Raw genomic sequence first — 18,641 nt, forward strand, 5'->3', positions numbered from 1 at the left:
ATATATATATATATATATATATATATATATATATATATATATATATATATATATATATATATATATATATATATATATAACCTGTCATTTATCACTGTATATTAATTACAATGACACATTTATCAGAGATAAGTCAGTCAAAAGTAGTTTCAAACAATTTATTCATGCATCCTTTATTTGCATGTTTGTTTGTTGTGTGTCAGATGAGGCGTCAGACTTTTTAAATGAAACTGAGAATGGAATTCTTGAAAAAAGAAAAAGAAACCATGCATAGCTAGAGCTTGCAGCCTACATTGCAATGTGCTGTCCCATTTAGAACACTGATTATCCAGTCTGGTGAGGTTTGTATCTGAGGGGCTAATTCCAGATAGCAAAGTTTGGGATTTCTAAATCTGGATTATTCTGATCCACATGAAACTTTTTGAAGAACTAACTGGGCCAAGTGTATTCTTGATCAAGACACCAAAGCTCTGGTTACGCCAGGAAGATTGAATGTGAAATAAGTGAAATAAACATGTTTGAGCATCATTTTTCTTTTCTTTTAGGTGACAGATTCTAAATCTCGCCGTGGTGGGCGGAAAGGCAGCACTTCCTCCTCATCTTCCTCCTCTAGTTCTGTGGCTCCGGATCCACTCATTCTTGATGTGTATTCTTGATCAAGACACCAAAGCTCTGGTTACGCCAGGAAGATTGAATGTGAAATAAGTGAAATAAACATGTTTGAGCATCATTTTTCTTTTCTTTTAGGTGACAGATTCTAAATCTCGCCGTGGTGGGCGGAAAGGCAGCACTTCCTCCTCATCTTCCTCCTCTAGTTCTGTGGCTCCGGATCCACTCAGCTCAATGTTGTATGGAACCGACCCACTGTCTCTCTTCGCTGCGGTGTCTGAGACACCAACTCTCCCACACAGCATCTCTGCTGGGGTAAAATTCACAAAATTCAGAAACGCACTCAATTATTAGCCTACCATATGAACGTTTCAAAGGTACTTCAAAAATCTCATGGTATGAATAAATATTATTGAATTTTAATTATGTATATACGACATTTTTATTTTAATGAGCTATAACTTTAAGTATTTATGTAACTGTCATTGTTACATTATCTGTTCATGGTTAAAATTATGTGACTGTGAACACAATTATGATCCATTTATGAAACATTTGTTAAATGTGGTCTTTTTCACTTTTACTATTTTGTTTTAGGAGCTGGGACGGAAACGTGAGGAGGAAGTGGGCTCAGACTTTGAGCCGTGGTCATCTAAACGTGGAGAGATCCTGTCTAGGTTCACCACCACAGAGAAACTGTCTATAGTAGGTGCAGCGCTTTACAGCTCTCTCTCATCCTGTCAGACTTTACTTCTGACAGATTATAATGACATTTTTATTTCTTTTACAGAATCTCTTCATGGGCTCAGACAAGAGTGAGTTCATCAGTTTTTGAAGAATCTTTTCTTAATTTTTTCTTGGTTTGTAGTAGGCTTGCCGCGATAGACGGTGCTGACGGTGATACTGGTGTTAAGCCGCAACACCGGTTACGTCACTTGCCCACCGCATCACCGACCCCCACTGTCGTTTAGATTTTTTATAGTAAAAAAAATCATTTAGTTCAGTAAAAGAACAGACACTACAATTAAAAACTGAACACGGCTGCTCAGTGCAGTTGAACGACAGTTGCATCACAGATCAGATTTTGTTTCTCCAGTGAGGAGAGTGAGTCGAGCTGACTGACAAGAAGAGTGAGGCGAGACAGACAAGACGATCGCGGATGATTTAGTTTCGAAACGAAATGCAAAAGCGCCTGTTTGGCAATATTTTGGATTTTGAAAAGCCTGTTGACTTTTGCCGTTTATCTAAGGTGATTTTGGAAGTTTTTTTTAAACATTCGTTTCTTATTTAATTGGTTCTACATTGTTTGCTGATTTTTACTTTATTTAAACTTTGTGTCATTTATTTATTTTATTTGACATCAAGGTGTATGCCGTGCCTCTAAGCTTTCTTACTCATTTTGCTAATAAACGTTCTACGTTTCTTGCTTATTTGATTATATATTATACATGTTTACTTGTTTCCAGTTTTGTACATTTAAACTTTTGTACATTTAAACCCCGCGGTGATACCGGTATTACCGGTGTTGTCACAAGTCAATTAACCGGTGGGAAAATTTCCTCACCGTCACAAACCTAGTTTGTAGCTATTCCAGTTGTTGTTATTTAGCTGCTCAGGAAATGCGATCCTCCATTAAACCTCCATTACTTTTCACATTTAAAAATGTTTTATTATTATTATTATGAAAAGTAAAAACTTTGCAATCGCTTTATAAAATACTTCAATAAAATTCCATTTTTAGGCATAGCCAATAGCATGGTGTATATGTTAATAAAAGTTCTATGTTTTATATATACGCTAAAGTGAGTTTGACGTTGTATTTTGTTGTTGCATTCAAGCAATTGATGCCTAACTGCCACTAATTCGAAGTAAAATGCGCACGGCACTTTTAAGCTATTTAAAAGCGAAGGAAAGCGAGGAAAAGAGAGAAAATTACTAAAAAACAAATAAATGAACAATTGCTTTACTCCGAATTGCCGCTATTTGAAAGTGAAAGTAAAATGCGCACGCTTTTACAAGCTATTTAAAAGCGAAGGAAAGCAAGGAAAAGAGGGTACACCCACGCCCCCGCGGTGATACCGGTATTACCGGTGTTGTCACAAGTCAATTAACCGGTGGGAAAATTTCCTCACCGTCACAAACCTAGTTTGTAGCTATTCCAGTTGTTGTTATTTAGCTGCTCAGGAAATGCGATCCTCCATTAAACCTCCATTACTTTTCACATTTAAAAATGTTTTATTATTATTATTATGAAAAGTAAAAACTTTGCAATCGCTTTATAAAATACTTCAATAAAATTCCATTGTGATACATTGTTGGTCCAACCTGACCAGTGCTGATGAGTTATCCCTGATATTTCCCTGACTGTGCTGCTTCTGTGCAATGAAACTATTGAGTCTGTACAATGACTTCTATCTGAATAATGACATTGACAAACCGTAATAGACACATTTAATAGTTTGGTTTGTGTTAAGGTAAAGCATCCAGTCCCAGCTCAGCGGTGTCAGAGAAGGTGCGCACTCGTCTGGAGGAACTGGATGACCTGGAGGAGGTGGGTCTCGTCTGGAGATGTCTTGTGCTTTACTGTTTGTTGGTAGACATGTTAATGAATATGTGGTGTATTGTGTGTGCTCAGGGCTCCCAGAGGGAGCTCTTGAACCTGTCCCAGCAGGACTATGTCAACCGCATTGAAGAGCTCAACCAGTCCCTGAAGGAAGCCTGGGGTTCAGACCAGAAAGTCAAAGCCCTAAAAATCATCGTCCAGGTATGAGGACCTGTTGACACATAAACCATCAGTATACACTCAAGTGACAAATTTAAGCCAAAATCGAGTCTATTAACTTTAATAATGCACATTTCCGGTCTTGTTGTGAATTCTTCATCAAAATTTTGTGTGTCAGTGCTCCAAGCTGCTCTCTGATACGTCAGTAATTCAGTTCTACCCCAGCAAGTTTGTTCTCATTACAGATATCTTTAGCTCAGATATGTTGAAGCTGCTCTTCTGAAATGCAACCGCTTCTTGACAAAGTCGTAAGAATCTGAGCAATGCAACACTTCTGTTCATGCAGGTTGGTATTTTCATTGGTCACTGATGTCCTCTTTTCTGTCCTTCAGTGGGATTCAGGAGATGCTGCAGAGACTGACAGCGATGATCAGAGGAATAGGAGATCCACTGGTGGCTGTATACGCACGTGCGTATTTATGCAGGGTGAGAAGAAGAATATTATTTGATTATATTGTGTATTTTAGCAGGTTCTTCCTACAACTTCTACTTTTTTGTTATAACGTGGTGTTTCATGCATTTAGTGGATGATAAAACAAGCAAAAACCCTGTAGTTTCAAGCTGAAGGAGTGACCCGAGCCATATCATAGAGACTCTAGCTCTCTATCTTTTTCTCAGGTGGGGATGGAGGTGGCTCCGCATCTGAAGGACAGTCTCAATAAGAATTTCTTCGACCTGCTGGCCTCATTCCGTCAGGTTCATGGTGAAAGTGTGCAGAATCAGCTGGTGCTGCAACGGGTGGAGATTCCCATCTATCTGACCCTCTATTCTCCTGCCATACACTGGATCCTGCAGTGTGTGGCATACAGAGCGCCAGAGGTATATACGCACACTCCACTCAGAGGAAATGCTTGACTAATTGTTTAATGTTCGATTCAAGGTCAGACATGATATATTCCTACCAGACAACTTAAACTTCTGCCCATAAAGACGTTCCATTGCATGTTTGGAGGATGTGTAAGGATGACAGCACTACTATTAGCTTTGCAGATGTTTGATTGTCAACCAAAAATGTCTCAAAGTCAAAACCAAACAACAATGTGCAATGCTTGCATCTGACCTGCAGGTCTACGATTATCAACAAAGAAGATTATTGCTTTGTGTTATTATTACTGTGTTTTACAGTACATACCTGTCTATGCAGACATTTGCTATTGGCCACAGTGTTCATGTGACAGCATGTTCATTGCCGCATCTCAGCACAGTTGTACATTTATACACAAGAGTCCAAGTTGTGTTCCATTCCATTGGAAATTTTGACTTTCTGAGTTAAATGGAATGCAGTGTAACACTGGGAGCCAAGGTCTGAAATTAATGGGGCCTTGGGACAAAAATGCCAGTTTTGCGTGATCGCAAAAGTCGGTTAACTTGAAATGAACTGAAGTCACTGATCGCTTCAGTGATGGAAAACAGTCTTTTTTTCTGTATATAATTTAAACTAAGTTTGAATAACCTTTGTTTTGTTTTATTGATGCTACGATAACCAATTTGAAGTCTTGATCGTAAAAAAGCAAAAACTCATTCATAATGTTTCTCAGCTGGTTTTGTCTCTGTAGACTACAAACCCAATTCCAAAAAAGTTGGGACACTGTACATATGACATGCCATTTCCCCATGCAAAAAAAAAGTTTTGTATGTATTCTAATAATCAACAATAACAATCATTATTACAATATCAATAATAATTTTGGTAAAATCATCGTTGCAATGACTTTTTTATCTTTAGTTTGTATACTTTATGTAGGCTGTTTAAAATTACGTTAATCTCATATAATTTCTATGCATTTGTCACCTTTGAGTAACATCAAAGACTATAGAATACCCAAGACGTGTCACTCGTATAGTTTTGAATTGGGAAAAATGCAACACTCAATATGGCCGCTCTATGGAACGAAGCCCCGCCTTCTGAGCAAAAGAGCCAATCCCTAATCGGTAAAGTCAGCTCAGCGCTCAGTTCAGAAGCCTGCATCTCTGATGGTATGGGGTTGCATGAGTGCGTGTGGCATGGGCAGCTTACACATCTGGAAAGGCACCATCAATGCTGAAAGGTATATCCAAGTTCTAGAACAACATATGCTCCCATCCAGATGTTGTCTCTTTCAGGGAAGACCTTGCATTTTCCAACATGACAATGCCAGACCACATACTGCATCAATTACAACATCATGGCTGTGTAGAAGGATCCGGGTACTGAAATGGCCAGCCTGCAGTCCATATCTTTCACCCATAGAAAACATTTGGTGCATCATAAAGAGGAAGATGCGACAAAGAAGACCTAAGACATTTGAGCAACTAGAAGCCTGTATTAGACAAGAATGGGACAACATTCCTATTCCTAAACTTGAGCAACTTGTCTCCTCAGTCCCCAGATGTTTGCAGACTGTTATAAAAAGAAGAGGGGATGCCACACAGTGGTAAACATGGGCTTGTCCCAACTTTTGAGATGAGTTGATGCCATGACATTTAAAATCAACTTATTTTTCCCTTAAAATGATACATTTTCTCAGTTTAAACATTTGATATGTCATCTATGTTGTATTCTGAATAAAATATTGAAATTTGAAACTTCCACATCATTGCATTCTGTTTTTATTCACAATTTGTACAGTGTCCCAACTTTTTTGGAATCGGGTTTGTATAAGAATATGACATGCCATTTCCCCATGCAAAAAAAAAGTTTTGTATGTATTCTAATAATCAACAATAACAATCATTATTACAATATCAATAATAATTTTGGTAAAATCATCGTTGCAATGACTTTTTTATCTTTAGTTTGTATACTTTATGTAGGCTGTTTAAAATTACGTTAATCTCATATAATTTCTATGCATTTGTCACCTTTGAGTAACATCAAAGACTATAGAATACCCAAGACGTGTCACTCGTATAGTTTTGAATTGGGAAAAATGCAACACTCAATATGGCCGCTCTATGGAACGAAGCCCCGCCTTCTGAGCAAAAGAGCCAATCCCTAATCGGTAAAGTCAGCTCGTCACTGCAGCTGCCGTTAGAATTCCCGGGTTGCTATAGAAACAGTAAGCATTCTGAGACGTTCACCTAGAATTGTGCATGGGCACTGGCTGGTCTAGCCTGAGAAATAAGCCTTTTTAATGATATTTGAGCAAAATAAACAACATTTATGATACAGAAGTTGTCAGATTTCATTGGTGATTTCAAATATGAAATTTAATAATAAGCTTAGCGAACAGTTTTGGAGAATTTGATGTTTCCCATTCAAAGAGATAGGAGTTGCACTTGCATGCCCGAGAGGCATTTCAAAGATGGCCGCCAAGTGACATGACTTGCCTTAAAGGAAAATAGGCTCATTTTCCAATTCCCCTAGAATTAAACAGTTGAGTTTTACCGTTTTCCAATCCATTAGCATAAGTTAATTAGTAGCACTTTTAGCTTAGCTTAGCATAGATCATTGAATCTGATTAGAACGTTAGCATCTCGCTCAAAAATGACCAAAGACTTTCTATATTTTTCCTATTTAAAACTTGACTCTTCTGTAGTTACATCGTGTACTAAGACTGACGGAAAATGAAAAGTTGCGATTTTCTAGGCCGATATGACTAGGAACTATACTCTCATTCCGGTGTAATAATCATGGAACTTTGCTGCCATACCATGGGTGCAGCAGGCACAATTATATTACACGGCGCCTGAAAATAGGCTTATTGGAAGTTACCTAGCTGGGACTATTTTCAGGCGCTATTTTAAAAAATAGTGGAGTGTTCCTTTAAAGGGACTTTGGCAACATTAAACAGTCTGTGCAAAGAAACATGCCATGTTAGATGCAGCTTCTGCGCCACTTTGGCATTGTAAAGATGGCTTTTGTTATTGTTGATCCTATTTTATTGGTAACAGCCTAAAAGTATTCTAATTTATTGAACTGATTCAGTTGAAGTATTTATTTATTTAAAATTCATAAGTTAATTCTTTAAAAAAAAAATCCTTACAAAGGTTAAAAAAGAGAGACATTTAAATGAAAAAAGAAAAAAAAAATCCAGGATGCAGATATTTCCCCTTAAAGATAAAAGTCAATTTCGTACCCTGCTGGGAACATTCTTTCCAGTCTCAAAATTTTTAAATTAGTCCAAATGTGATCGAAATGTGTTTGTCTTTTAAAGGTTCTGCTTACAGAGATGATGGACAGATGCAAGAAGCTGGGCAACAAGTAAGATCTGCTAACTCTACAGACAGTGCATCTCTATGAACCCTTTCAAGTTCAAAAATGTTTTTAATGCTAGGACAATTTTTAATTGTTCAGATGGCATGAGATAAGTGACCCAAAATGATGAAAAAGCTTGAGACTCATTGTGAATAGTGTTGGTGCCTTTTTGTTGTTTAGTTGGACTTTGTGAGAGGCAGACATTCTTGATAATTAGGGATGCTGACTTAGGGAAGAATCCACATTAGTATTGCTCATACTTCAGCATGTAATTCCTGGATCGGATGTGCTATGCACAGGAATGATGATCTGTTTTGCTGAAAAGAGAGTGACTTGCAAATTTTAGCCTAGCAGATGGACGAAAAATCAAAAAGCCTAAAAAAGGTGAGAAAAAAAAATCCCATTAAGACCAGAATATCTCAGAAACTTGGTGGTGGGCGCTTTTGACCAGTAAACGACCACCCAGAACAAACTAGCTTTGTGGTTGTGACTTTTGCATGTTCGTGCATCTTCAGAAAATGTAAAAATCCAGTACTGAATTCACAGCTGCAGCATTTATGTTTGAATTCGCAATATTCATTAATTTTCCCATAGTGCTCTCTTGCTGAACTCTGTCATGTGGGCATTCCGGGCAGAATTTGTCGCAACGAGAGCAACAGACTTTATTGGCATGATCAAAGACTGTGATGAAGCTGGATTTCCCAAGGTGACAAAACACACATCTACAGTCCACAGACAGGCCAAAAGCTCAGTGACTATGTCATAGTTTATATTCATGTTTGTATTTTTTGCAGCACCTGTTGTTTGCGTCTCTGGGTCGCAGTCTGTCCGTTGCTGACCCTCCAGAGAGTGAGAGACTCTCCATACTCAACGAAGCTTGGAAGGTCATCACTAAAGTGCGCAGTCCAAGGGTAAACACCTCTGTTGGTCTCTGAATGTTTTAAAGCACACGGTATAGAAAGAGAATATGTAGTATGAATTGAGCACAAAATTTAATAAAATGTACTGTGTGTTCTTCAACTCAGGATTACATCAACTGTGCTGAGATCTGGGTGGAGTTTACCTGCCGTCACTTCACAGTGAGTTATCTGTTCTGAATAGCTGAGATTTTTTTTTGCAGAATTTAAAATTCTGTATTTTTTAACATGTTGTTTCAATTTGTTCCCCATAGAAACGGGAGGTGAATACGGTTCTTGCTGACATCATCAAACACATAACTCCAGACAGAGCTTTTGAGGATGCATATCCACAGGTATGTAAGAAACATATAGATGCTGATGTTAGATGGTCTTGATGAAGTCATGGCAATTTATCTTGTTCCTTTGTGTGTTTTAGCTGCAGTCAGTGATAAAGAAGATCCTCACCTACTTCCATGACTTCTCTGTGCTCTTCTCAATGGTATGACTACAGCGAAAACAGGACCTTTAGCAGGGCTGTACTCCATTCAGATTTGAATTGAGGTTGCCAGTTCTTGAATTTGAATCAAACAGAATTGTAAACTGAATTTAAATGGAACTGCTGTTTGAACAGAATGTTTTAATCTATGACAAATGGTCTGTGAAATGGAGAAATAAAACAATAAAAAATATTTTAAAATGACATTTTTACAATTAACTTTGGTCACACTTTGTTTAAAGCTCCAATTTTCGCCATTTACAAACCATTAAATATATAGTTCAGTCATGAAACTCTAGATGGCGCATTCTGACGGGGTGTTAACGCAACTGATGATTTTCAGAGAGTTAAACAACTTGGCACAAGCAGATTGGTTCTTGCTGCATATGCAGCCAATGAGCTTACTGCCTTTCATTTATATGGCTGGCTAGCATTCACTTGAGATTCCTGCAGTGAGCTTTCAGAGTTCTCTGAAAGCCTCCTCCTTCCCCAGCTCCACCTGTATAGATCTGCTACGGGGTTATTTTATATGCTATTTGTGCAGCAGCAGTATGTCTTAAATACTCATGGCACCGTATCGCCATATGCATTGGCAGTAGCAAGTTCCTGTACTTGCTTGCAGCAGCAGCAATAATCAACAACTACAGCAATAACCAACAGCAGCAGCAATTCAGCAGCAGCAGCGCAGCAGATCTGTTCCGCCAAGACCAAATACCATTGTCATTTCCATCACCATGCCAAAATGTTCAGAGAGTTTCATGATTGAACTATGACTTTTGCCTCAATAAACTCCTAATTTGCTGCTAATTAATAGTTAGTAAGGTAGATGTTAAGTTTAAGTATTGGGCAGGATTAGGGATGTAGAATATGGTCATGCAGAATATGTGCTTTATAAATCCTAATAAATAGCCAATATGTTAATAATAGGCATGCTAATAAGCAACTAGTTAATAGTGAGTGTTGGTCCCTATACTAAAGTGTTACCTTAACTTTTTAATATTCTTTGTTGCTGTTGTAGTTTTGGTTACTGTTATTTTGACAGTGCTAAACATAGTTTAGAGAAATAATGCATTCTAAATATTAGGTAATAAATAGGCATAATTATTCAAATTAATTTGACTAATTATTATTTGTTATGTCAGAATGCTAGAGTTTGACTTATGAAATTCTTCCGCCGTGTGTTGAATTTCTTTCAATTTCAATTCATTAAATTCTTCTTATTGTCATTGCAAATCAGATTTAACTTTAACATCCATTTTGGGTCAATACATCACAAATTTCTTCATCAGATTTTGTCCAAAATAAATACTTAGTAATCTCAATAAATATGAGTAGGAATCTCAAATAAAGTAGTATGATCATAAAAAAGCTGATGTGTAATGTTTTGATGATTGCAGGAGAAGTTCTTGCCCTTTCTGGACATGTTCCAGAAAGACAGTGTGAGGGTGGAGGTGTGTAAATCCATCATGGAGGTCTTCATCAAGTATGTTTGTCACTCACTATTCAGTATTAGAACAGCTCCTCCTCTGTGCTGCTAAACAAGTGTTCGGTTAATTCTAGCTCAAGTTACAAGGTTTCTCTCTTAGTTGAGGCTGATGTATTTTCTGTTTAGACACCAGCAGGAACCAACGAGAGATCCAGTCATCCTCAACGCACTGCTGCACGTCTGTAAGACCATGCATGACTCTGTCAAGTGAGTGAGCTGTTTTTTTATAGTGTCTCACCATTAATGCAGAATTAGAGAGTGTTACATTGACGTGTTTGCATGTGGTTTTTGTGTTGTAGTGCTCTAACACTAGATGATGAGAAAAGAGCTCTGTCTCTGCTGATCAATGGATTTATTTGTATGGTGAGTCCCTCTTACAATATATCTGATAATCAATCATCAAAAAACATGGAATTGAAAAGTAGTTGTCTATTTTGAGAGCTCAGCTGACACAAATATGAACTGGAATCATGTTTATTTTAGGGCAGTCAACCCAGAATTTAAAAATATATATATATTTTCTAGTACTCACATACAGCATCATAAATTCATCTAGTTTAATCTCATGAAAATTGCCATATATCAAGAGCTTTGTAATATTTAATAAATACAAATATTATATTTTTAAAAAACTTATGTAATGCAAAAAATTCAATAGTGATATACAGTGCTGTGAACAAGTTTTTGCCCCCTACCTGTTTTTTTATTTTTTGCACATTTGTCACACTTTAATGATTCAGATCATCAAACTAATTTTAATATTACACAAAGATAAACCGAGTAAATACGAAATGCAGTTTTGAAATCATGATTTCATTTATTAAGGGAAAAAAGCTGTCCAAAGCTGCCTGGCACTACGTGAAAAAGTAATTGCCCCCTAAATCCATATAACTGGTTGTGCCACCCCTTGCAGCAACAACTGCAATCAGGCGTTTGCGATAACTGGCAATGAGTCTTTCACATTGATGTAGAGGAATTTTGGCCCACTCTTCTTTGCAGAATTGTTTTAATTTTTCGAGCATGAATGGACTGTTTAAGGTCATGCCACAGCATCTCAGTCGGATTTAAGTCCAAAACCTTAATTTTGTGAGAAATTCAGAAATTCACACCATTCAGAGGTGGACTTGCTGGTGTGTTTGGGATCATTGTCCTGCTGCATAACCCAAGTGCGCTTGAGGTCACAAACTGATGGCCAGATATTCTCCTTCAGGATTTTCTGTTAGAATGCAGAATTCATGCTTCCATCAATTATGGCAAGTCGTCCAGGTCCTGAAGCTGCAAAGCAGCCCCAGACCATCACACTATCACCACCATGTTTGACTGTTGGTACGATGTTCTTTTTCTGAAATGCTGTGTTGGTTTTACGCCAGATGTAACAGGACACACACCTTCCAAAAAGTTCATGTCAGTTCATCAGTCCATGGAATATTTGCCCAAAAGTCTTGGGGATAATCAAGATATTTTTTGGCAAATGTGAGATGAGCCTTTGTGTTATTTTTGGTCAGCAATTGCTTTTGCCTTGGAACTCTCCCATAGATGCCATTTTTGCCCAGTCAAGTCAAGTTTATTTGTACAGCGCTTTTCACGATACAAATCATTGCAAAGCAACTTTACAGCAAATTAAGTTTCTAAAATATTTAGTGGTAGCTTATCAGTGGTGACTGTCAGTTAATGTACATATGGCAGAAATGTACGGAAAATCAATTTAAGACAATAAAACAGACGATGAACACTATTAACAGCAATTATTATATGATGCAATCAAACTTATAGCAAAATGTGGTAGTTCTGTATGTTGTTTCAGGGTTGGCATCATCTGAGGGGTTGGCATCATCTCTTCTCAGGTGTTCTGGATCCAGACTGAAGCTTGTGTAAATCCTAGTTACATCCCATGGCAAAAAACAGAGAAACAAATAAAGACATGATTAGCGTAGCTGCTGTTCCAACCAAGCAAAATTGATTTGTTTAACCCAAACTAAAGAATAATAATGTGCATTTGATTAGATATAACTGCAGTACAAGATTATGAGATGCATTATTTGAATGCTTGGCCAAAGAGATGTGTCTTTAATCTAGATTTAAACAGAGAGAGTGTGTCTGAACCCCGAATGTTATCAGGAAGGCTATTCCAGAAATTGGGAGCCAAATGCGAAAAAGCTCTACCTTCTTTAGTGGACTTTGCTATCCTAGGTACTACCAAAATTCCAGAGTTTTGCGACCTTAGGGAGCGTGATGGATTGTAGCATGGTAGAAGACTAGTTAGACTAGTAGAAGACCCAGTCTCTTTCTTATTGTTGAATCATGAACACTGACCTTAATGGAGGCAAGTGAGGCCTGCAGTTCTTTAGATGTTGTTCTGGGTTCTTTTATGACCTCCTGGATGAGTCGTCATTGCGCTCTTGGAGTAATCCACTCCTGGGAAGGTTCACCACCAAGTTTTCTCTGTTTGTGGATAATAGCTCTGACCGTGGTTTGCTGGAGTCTCAAAACCTTAGAATGGCTTTATAATCCTTTCCAGACTGATACATATCAAATATTTTGTATCTCATCTGTTCTTGAATTTCTTTAGATCGCGGCATGATGTGTTGCTCTTTAAGCATGCTTCACTTTGTCAGACAGGTTGTATTTAAGTGATTTCTTGATTCAACAGGTCTGGCAGTAATCAGGCCTGTGTGTGGCTAGTGAAATTTAACTCAGCTTTCTAAAATAATGTGGTTAATTGCAGTTCTTTCATGAACGAGGAGGGGGCAATTAATTTTTCACGTAGGCATAGGTATGTTTGGACAGCTTTTTTCCCTTAATAAATGAAATCATCATTTAAAAACTGCATTTTGTATTTACTTGCATTATCTTTGTGTAATATTAAAATTTGCTTGATGATCTGAATCTTTTAAGTGTGACATATATGCAAAAAAAAATTTAAAACAGGAAGGGGGCAAAAACCTTTTTACGGCACTGTATCATTTAAACTGTACATTTTATGGTCAGAGTGAGCAACTACAACATAACATATATAGTTTCAATGTTTTTTTTTATATTTTGGTCCTTTTTTATTAGGTGTCATTTGGGAGGGACTTTGAGCAGCAGTTGAGTTTCTGTGTGGAAGCCAGGGCAACTTTCTGTAATCTGGAGCCCGTCATCATTCACCTGATTCATGTGAGCAGCCTGTGTCCTAATGGATGTGTTATGTTTTTATGCCAGGGATTTCCAAATCTTTCTATATGCTTGAAATTCCCCCTTGCGATTGAATATTTCAATAATTTGTAAACACATTTGCATGTTCACGGTTATCTAATGTTGGTAAATGTTCAATATATATATATACACACTGTGTGTGTATACACACACACACACACACAGTATATATAGATATATATGTATATACTGTATATATATATATATATATATATATACAGACACAGACACTGTGTGTGTGTGTGTGTGTATATACTATGTGTTTATATAATAAATGAGTTATAATAATATTTATATAATTCTATGTGTTTGTAATTATATAATATAATGTGTGTATTATATATAACATTATAATATATAATTTGCATATTTTTGTTTTCAGCAAACAACTGTGTTTTCATGTCAGTGTATGTCTTCTCACTTATGCATTTCTATATTGTTTTTGTAGTAAATTTATCTTTTCCACCAAGGTCACTTTGCAGCCTGCATTTCATGCGTTCATGTAGGGGCCTCATGCATTAATAATTTTTGAGGGGGCACGAGTGGGGGGGGGTCATCATGTGACACACAGTAGCCGCAACAGCACTTATGTTTTATTTATTTTTTCCATTTTATTCGAAACATCCCCAAACGCATTAACTATATCATGAAATATCTTGACTCTCACCTTTATAGTTTATGTTGATCTATAGTGAGCAATGGTCAAAGTAACCTAATAATGTAATCTATTATCTATGCATAAAAACCTGTCTGTTTACTTAATTAACAGATATGGATGTCATGCCATAACATATTTTTAATACGTCTGAGTTTATATTTAATGTGAATTTAACATTGAACGTTAATGTGAATAAAAACATTGTAAGTTAGGCTACTAATCATAACACTTTCATTGTAAAGAGAGCAAAGGACATTTACATTATCAAAGAACATTTTCAGACAATCTAGTTCAAGCACTCTCAAAAACTCCCATTAAAATCACTGAAGCTGTTTACACTATGAAATTAATATCTTACAGATTCGTACACACATTTGCACTTTGTTGTTTCTGAGAGAGAATTCGCCAGAAAGAGGTATTCAGTCAGCGAGCAAGTGAAGAAAACACCGGCATTTTAGCGATGACTAATCTGAACACCTCTGATTGGTCATTGCATTCATAAGCTCAACAGCATGGTGTGTGATTGGTTATAATGCAGTGCTGTAAAAACACGTCTGTATCTGGCTCAGCGCCAGCCAGCTAATGCAGATTTGAATTTAGCAGCTGATGATATGACGCACGGAACGTTAATCACGCCGGTGTGATTGTATTAAATATAGAAAAAATGAATCGGCTATTTTTTGTCTTTTGGAAGCTGCATTCAAAATCCACTTGGCTCAAAAATCTGAGGGGGCACGTGCCTCTGCGTTCATGATATGTGTTGACAGAGCTGTAGTATCTGATCAGGGTCATGATAGAGGATTTATTAAAACACATTATTCATATTCATGTGCCTATGGGTTTTATTGTAGTAAGCAGATTGAAATTGCATGCTGTAAAGTCTAACATTAGTCTAATGGAGTGCTGAGGGACTGTCTGTCATGATGATATGAATGTCTCTCTTACAGACAGTGAATCAGTTAGCCATGGAGACCAGACATCACTCACGTAAAACAGCTGCTTTTGTCAGGGTTAGTTTTTTTTTCTGTATCACTTTTACATAATGGTTGAATCGTATGAGGAATTTTTTCAAGTTGTAATTTGTAAATTGTAATTGACAGGCTTCAGGAGATTCCCTCTAATACTATTGGATCCCTGCTTTATCCCATTTTAGCCCATAAGTGACTGAGTTTTTGCTGCCTGTTGTGTGTTTATTTGCAGGCATGTGCTGCCTATGGTTTCATCACCATTCCGTCCCTCACCAGTATCTTCAGCCGTCTCAACCTCTATCTGCTCTCTGGACAGGTAGCACTGGCCAACCAGTGTCTGTCCCAAGGTGAGTGCTGGAGCCTCTCTTAGACTGAAGATGCTCTTATACATCCTTGATCCAGCCTCTCATTGTGAAGGATAATTCAAATACACTACCATTCAAAATAAACCATAATGTTGTTAAATAAAATGTAATTTATTCCTGTGATAGAACAACAGCCATTACTCCAGTTTTCAGTTTCACATAATCCATCAGAAATTATCTTAATATGCTGATTAACTTTTAATATGATCAATATTTTTTTCTTTGCTGTGTAATATTTTTGTGGAAACAGTGATACATTATTTTCAGGATTCTTTGATGAATAGAAAGTGCCTTGCTCTCGGTTGTTGAAGCTGGCTTCCAAATCTTCAATACTTATCTTGCTGGATCTGTCCACTGCTTTTGACACGGTTAACCACTAGATCCTCCTGTCAACCCTATTGGCAAAGCGCATCTCAGGAACGGCCCTCCAGTGGTTTGAGTATTACCTCTCAGATAGGTCCTTCAAGGTATCTTGGAGGAGTGAGGTGTCCAAGCCGCAACATCTAGTTACTGGGGTGCCTCAGGGCTCAGTTCTTGGACCACTTCTCTTCTCTGTCTACATGGCATCACTAGGTTCTGTCTTTTAAAAACATGGCTTTTCTTATCACTGCTATGCTGATGACACTAAACTTTACCTCTCATTCCATCCTGACGATCCTAAGATAGCTGCTTGCATCTCAGCATGTATAACAGACATTTCTTACTGGATGAAAGGACCATCACCTTCAACTCTTCATCACCTTCAAGACAGAACTGCTTGTGGTTTCAACAAATCCATCACAATCTCACCATCCAGCTAGGCGCATCAAGCATAACTCCTTCAAAGACAGCCAGAAATTTGGAGTTGTGATTGATGATCTGCTGAACTTCTCAGACCACACTGCTAAAACTGTCTGCTTCTGCATATTTGCGTTATACAACATTAGGAAGATCAGGCCCTTTCTTTCGTAGTCTTCCAGCCAGGTCTATGAGCCGAAAAGAGTCACACCTCTGTTCATCAATTTGCACTGTCTACCAGTAGCTGCTCGCATAAAATTTGAGGCATTGATGTTTGCCTACAAAACCACCACTGGCTCTGCACCCCTGTACTTGAATTCACTACTTCAGACTTGTGTGCCCTCTAGAAGCTTGCATTCTGCAAATGAATGGCACATTATACTGCCATCCCAAAGACGCACAAAATCACTTTCACAGACTTTTACATTAACTGTTCCCTCCTGGTGGAATCACCTTCCCAACTCAATCCAAGCTGCTGAATCCTTAGCCATCTTCAAGAAACGGCTGAAAACACATATTTTCCATCTTCATTCAACCCTCTAACACTAGCACTCTCTATTCTAATTCTATTTTATCTACTTGGTTTTTTTTATTAAAAAAAAAATCTATTTTCTGTTCTAACTACTTGTTTTATTTAAAAAGAAAAGCAAAACATTAACACTAGCATTCTCTGTCTGTTATACATATTTATTTTCTTTTTATTTATTATAAATAATGACCCTCTAACACTAGCATTCTCTGTTCTTTTTCTATTCGTTTGACTTATTTCTAAAAATTCTATCTGCTTGTTTCTATTCTTTCCATTTGTTTTCTTTTTATTTATTACAATTAAAAAAACTTGCTACGTATACTGCGTTAGGCTAACCGAGAGTTGTCACAGCACTTCCTGTACATATTATTGCTCTTTTGATAGTTTTGATTGCTTCTATAATTCTTTTTGAAATAAATGTCTTTACAGTCATAGTTCATCAATTTAATAATCAATAAAAGTATTAATTTCTTCCAGCTTTTGAAAGGTAGTGTATTGTGGTTTTCCCCAAAATATTAAGCAACAAAAACTGAACATTGCTAATAATAAGAAATATTTTTTGAGCACCAAATCAGCCTATTATAATGTTTTCCAAGGGTTCATGTTTGAAATTGCATTATTTAATACAATTTTACTGTTTCTTTGATCAAATAAATACAGCCTTGATGAACATCAGAGACTTCTTTCCAAAGATCTTAAAGATTCCAAACTTTCAGATGTATGTGTACAAAACTGACCTCATATCAGTGCAAAGAGCACCCTCTGCCATGATCAGCCAAGATTGGGTGTGATGGTATAGATTTGATATGGACTGTGAAAACTTAATTTTAATTTCTGTGTCTATTTCTCAGCGGATGCATTTCTGAAGGCAGCAGTCAGTCTTTTGCCAGAAGTCCCGCGAACCATCAGCATTGAGGGTAAACAGCGATCATCTGAGCCCTTCCTCCTCGACTTCATTAACAACTTCCTCTCCACACTGCTCGTAGTGCCGGTAATACATGCCTAAATATTTGTAGGAGTGTTTTAGCCTCATCTCGCTAATACATATCTAAGTGTGATTGTTGACTTGGTCTCGTAGGATCATCCGGAGCAGGGTGTGCTGTATCTGGTGCGAGGGCTGTTGAATATGGTGCAGGACTACACCTGGGAGGACAACAGTGACGCTAAGATCCGCGTCTACATCAGCGCTTTACCATTACTAGGAGCAATGAGCCAAGAAAGCTATCTTTACACCATTCCTAAAGGTACCACAGTGAATAAATGCAGACATGTTCTATGTAATATTATTGTCTTTCTGACATTGAAGTCTAAATGGAAGCAAGTTTGTTCCTGTTGCAGTGGATTCCAACGAAACCCTCTATGGAGGAGATCCCAAGTTCATCGCAGAGATCAACAAGTTGTGTGAGACTCTGATCGGTCAGGTTCTGGATCATTTAAAGGGGCTGGGCCGAGATGAGGTGAGATACTGTGTCTCTAAAAGTATCTACACCCTTCAGACATGATCATACATTTTTCAATGTCTCAATGCATTAGACAACAAAATGTCAAGGTATAGAAGCTCTTTAAGGTTTTACAAGATAAAACAATAAGTATGGTGTTCAAAATGAAAGTATTGTGACACTTTGTGGTTGTCGACAATGGACATTAGAGGTCAAACGATATTCACCCCCGGGTTTCACAGACAAGGCTTAAGCCTTTAG

The 18,641-nt window shown here is 37.4% G+C and overlaps 1 protein-coding gene and 1 long non-coding RNA gene across 2 annotated transcripts in view; both read left to right on the plus strand.

The window, feature by feature from the left end:
- LOC107598030 (uncharacterized) overlaps positions 1-621 on the plus strand; it is a 2,100-nt gene extending 1,479 nt beyond the window's left edge. Inside the window, exon 3 of the long non-coding RNA XR_001610513.1 lies at positions 546-621. This is a non-coding gene — a long non-coding RNA (uncharacterized lncRNA). The remainder of the gene's footprint in view (positions 1-545) is intronic.
- Positions 622-642: 21 nt separating this feature from the next.
- LOC107598040 (UPF0505 protein C16orf62 homolog) lies at positions 643-18,641 on the plus strand. Its single transcript, XM_016289284.1, is given in 25 exon segments — positions 643-675; positions 748-924; positions 1,207-1,314; positions 1,400-1,424; positions 3,084-3,160; positions 3,245-3,373; positions 3,510-3,587; positions 3,590-3,639; positions 3,724-3,817; positions 4,010-4,210; positions 7,528-7,574; positions 8,163-8,274; positions 8,363-8,479; positions 8,594-8,647; positions 8,740-8,820; positions 8,904-8,966; positions 10,361-10,446; positions 10,576-10,656; positions 10,749-10,812; positions 13,507-13,605; positions 15,250-15,312; positions 15,503-15,617; positions 17,793-17,932; positions 18,020-18,185; positions 18,280-18,641. Coding segments are annotated over 25 exon segments (2,424 nt in total). The 3' UTR covers positions 18,444-18,641.

The sequence above is a fragment of the Sinocyclocheilus grahami genome, unplaced genomic scaffold (assembly GCF_001515645.1).
Source record: "Sinocyclocheilus grahami isolate Dianchi unplaced genomic scaffold, SAMN03320097.WGS_v1.1 scaffold243.1, whole genome shotgun sequence".
Taxonomy (NCBI): Eukaryota; Metazoa; Chordata; class Actinopteri; order Cypriniformes; family Cyprinidae; genus Sinocyclocheilus; species Sinocyclocheilus grahami.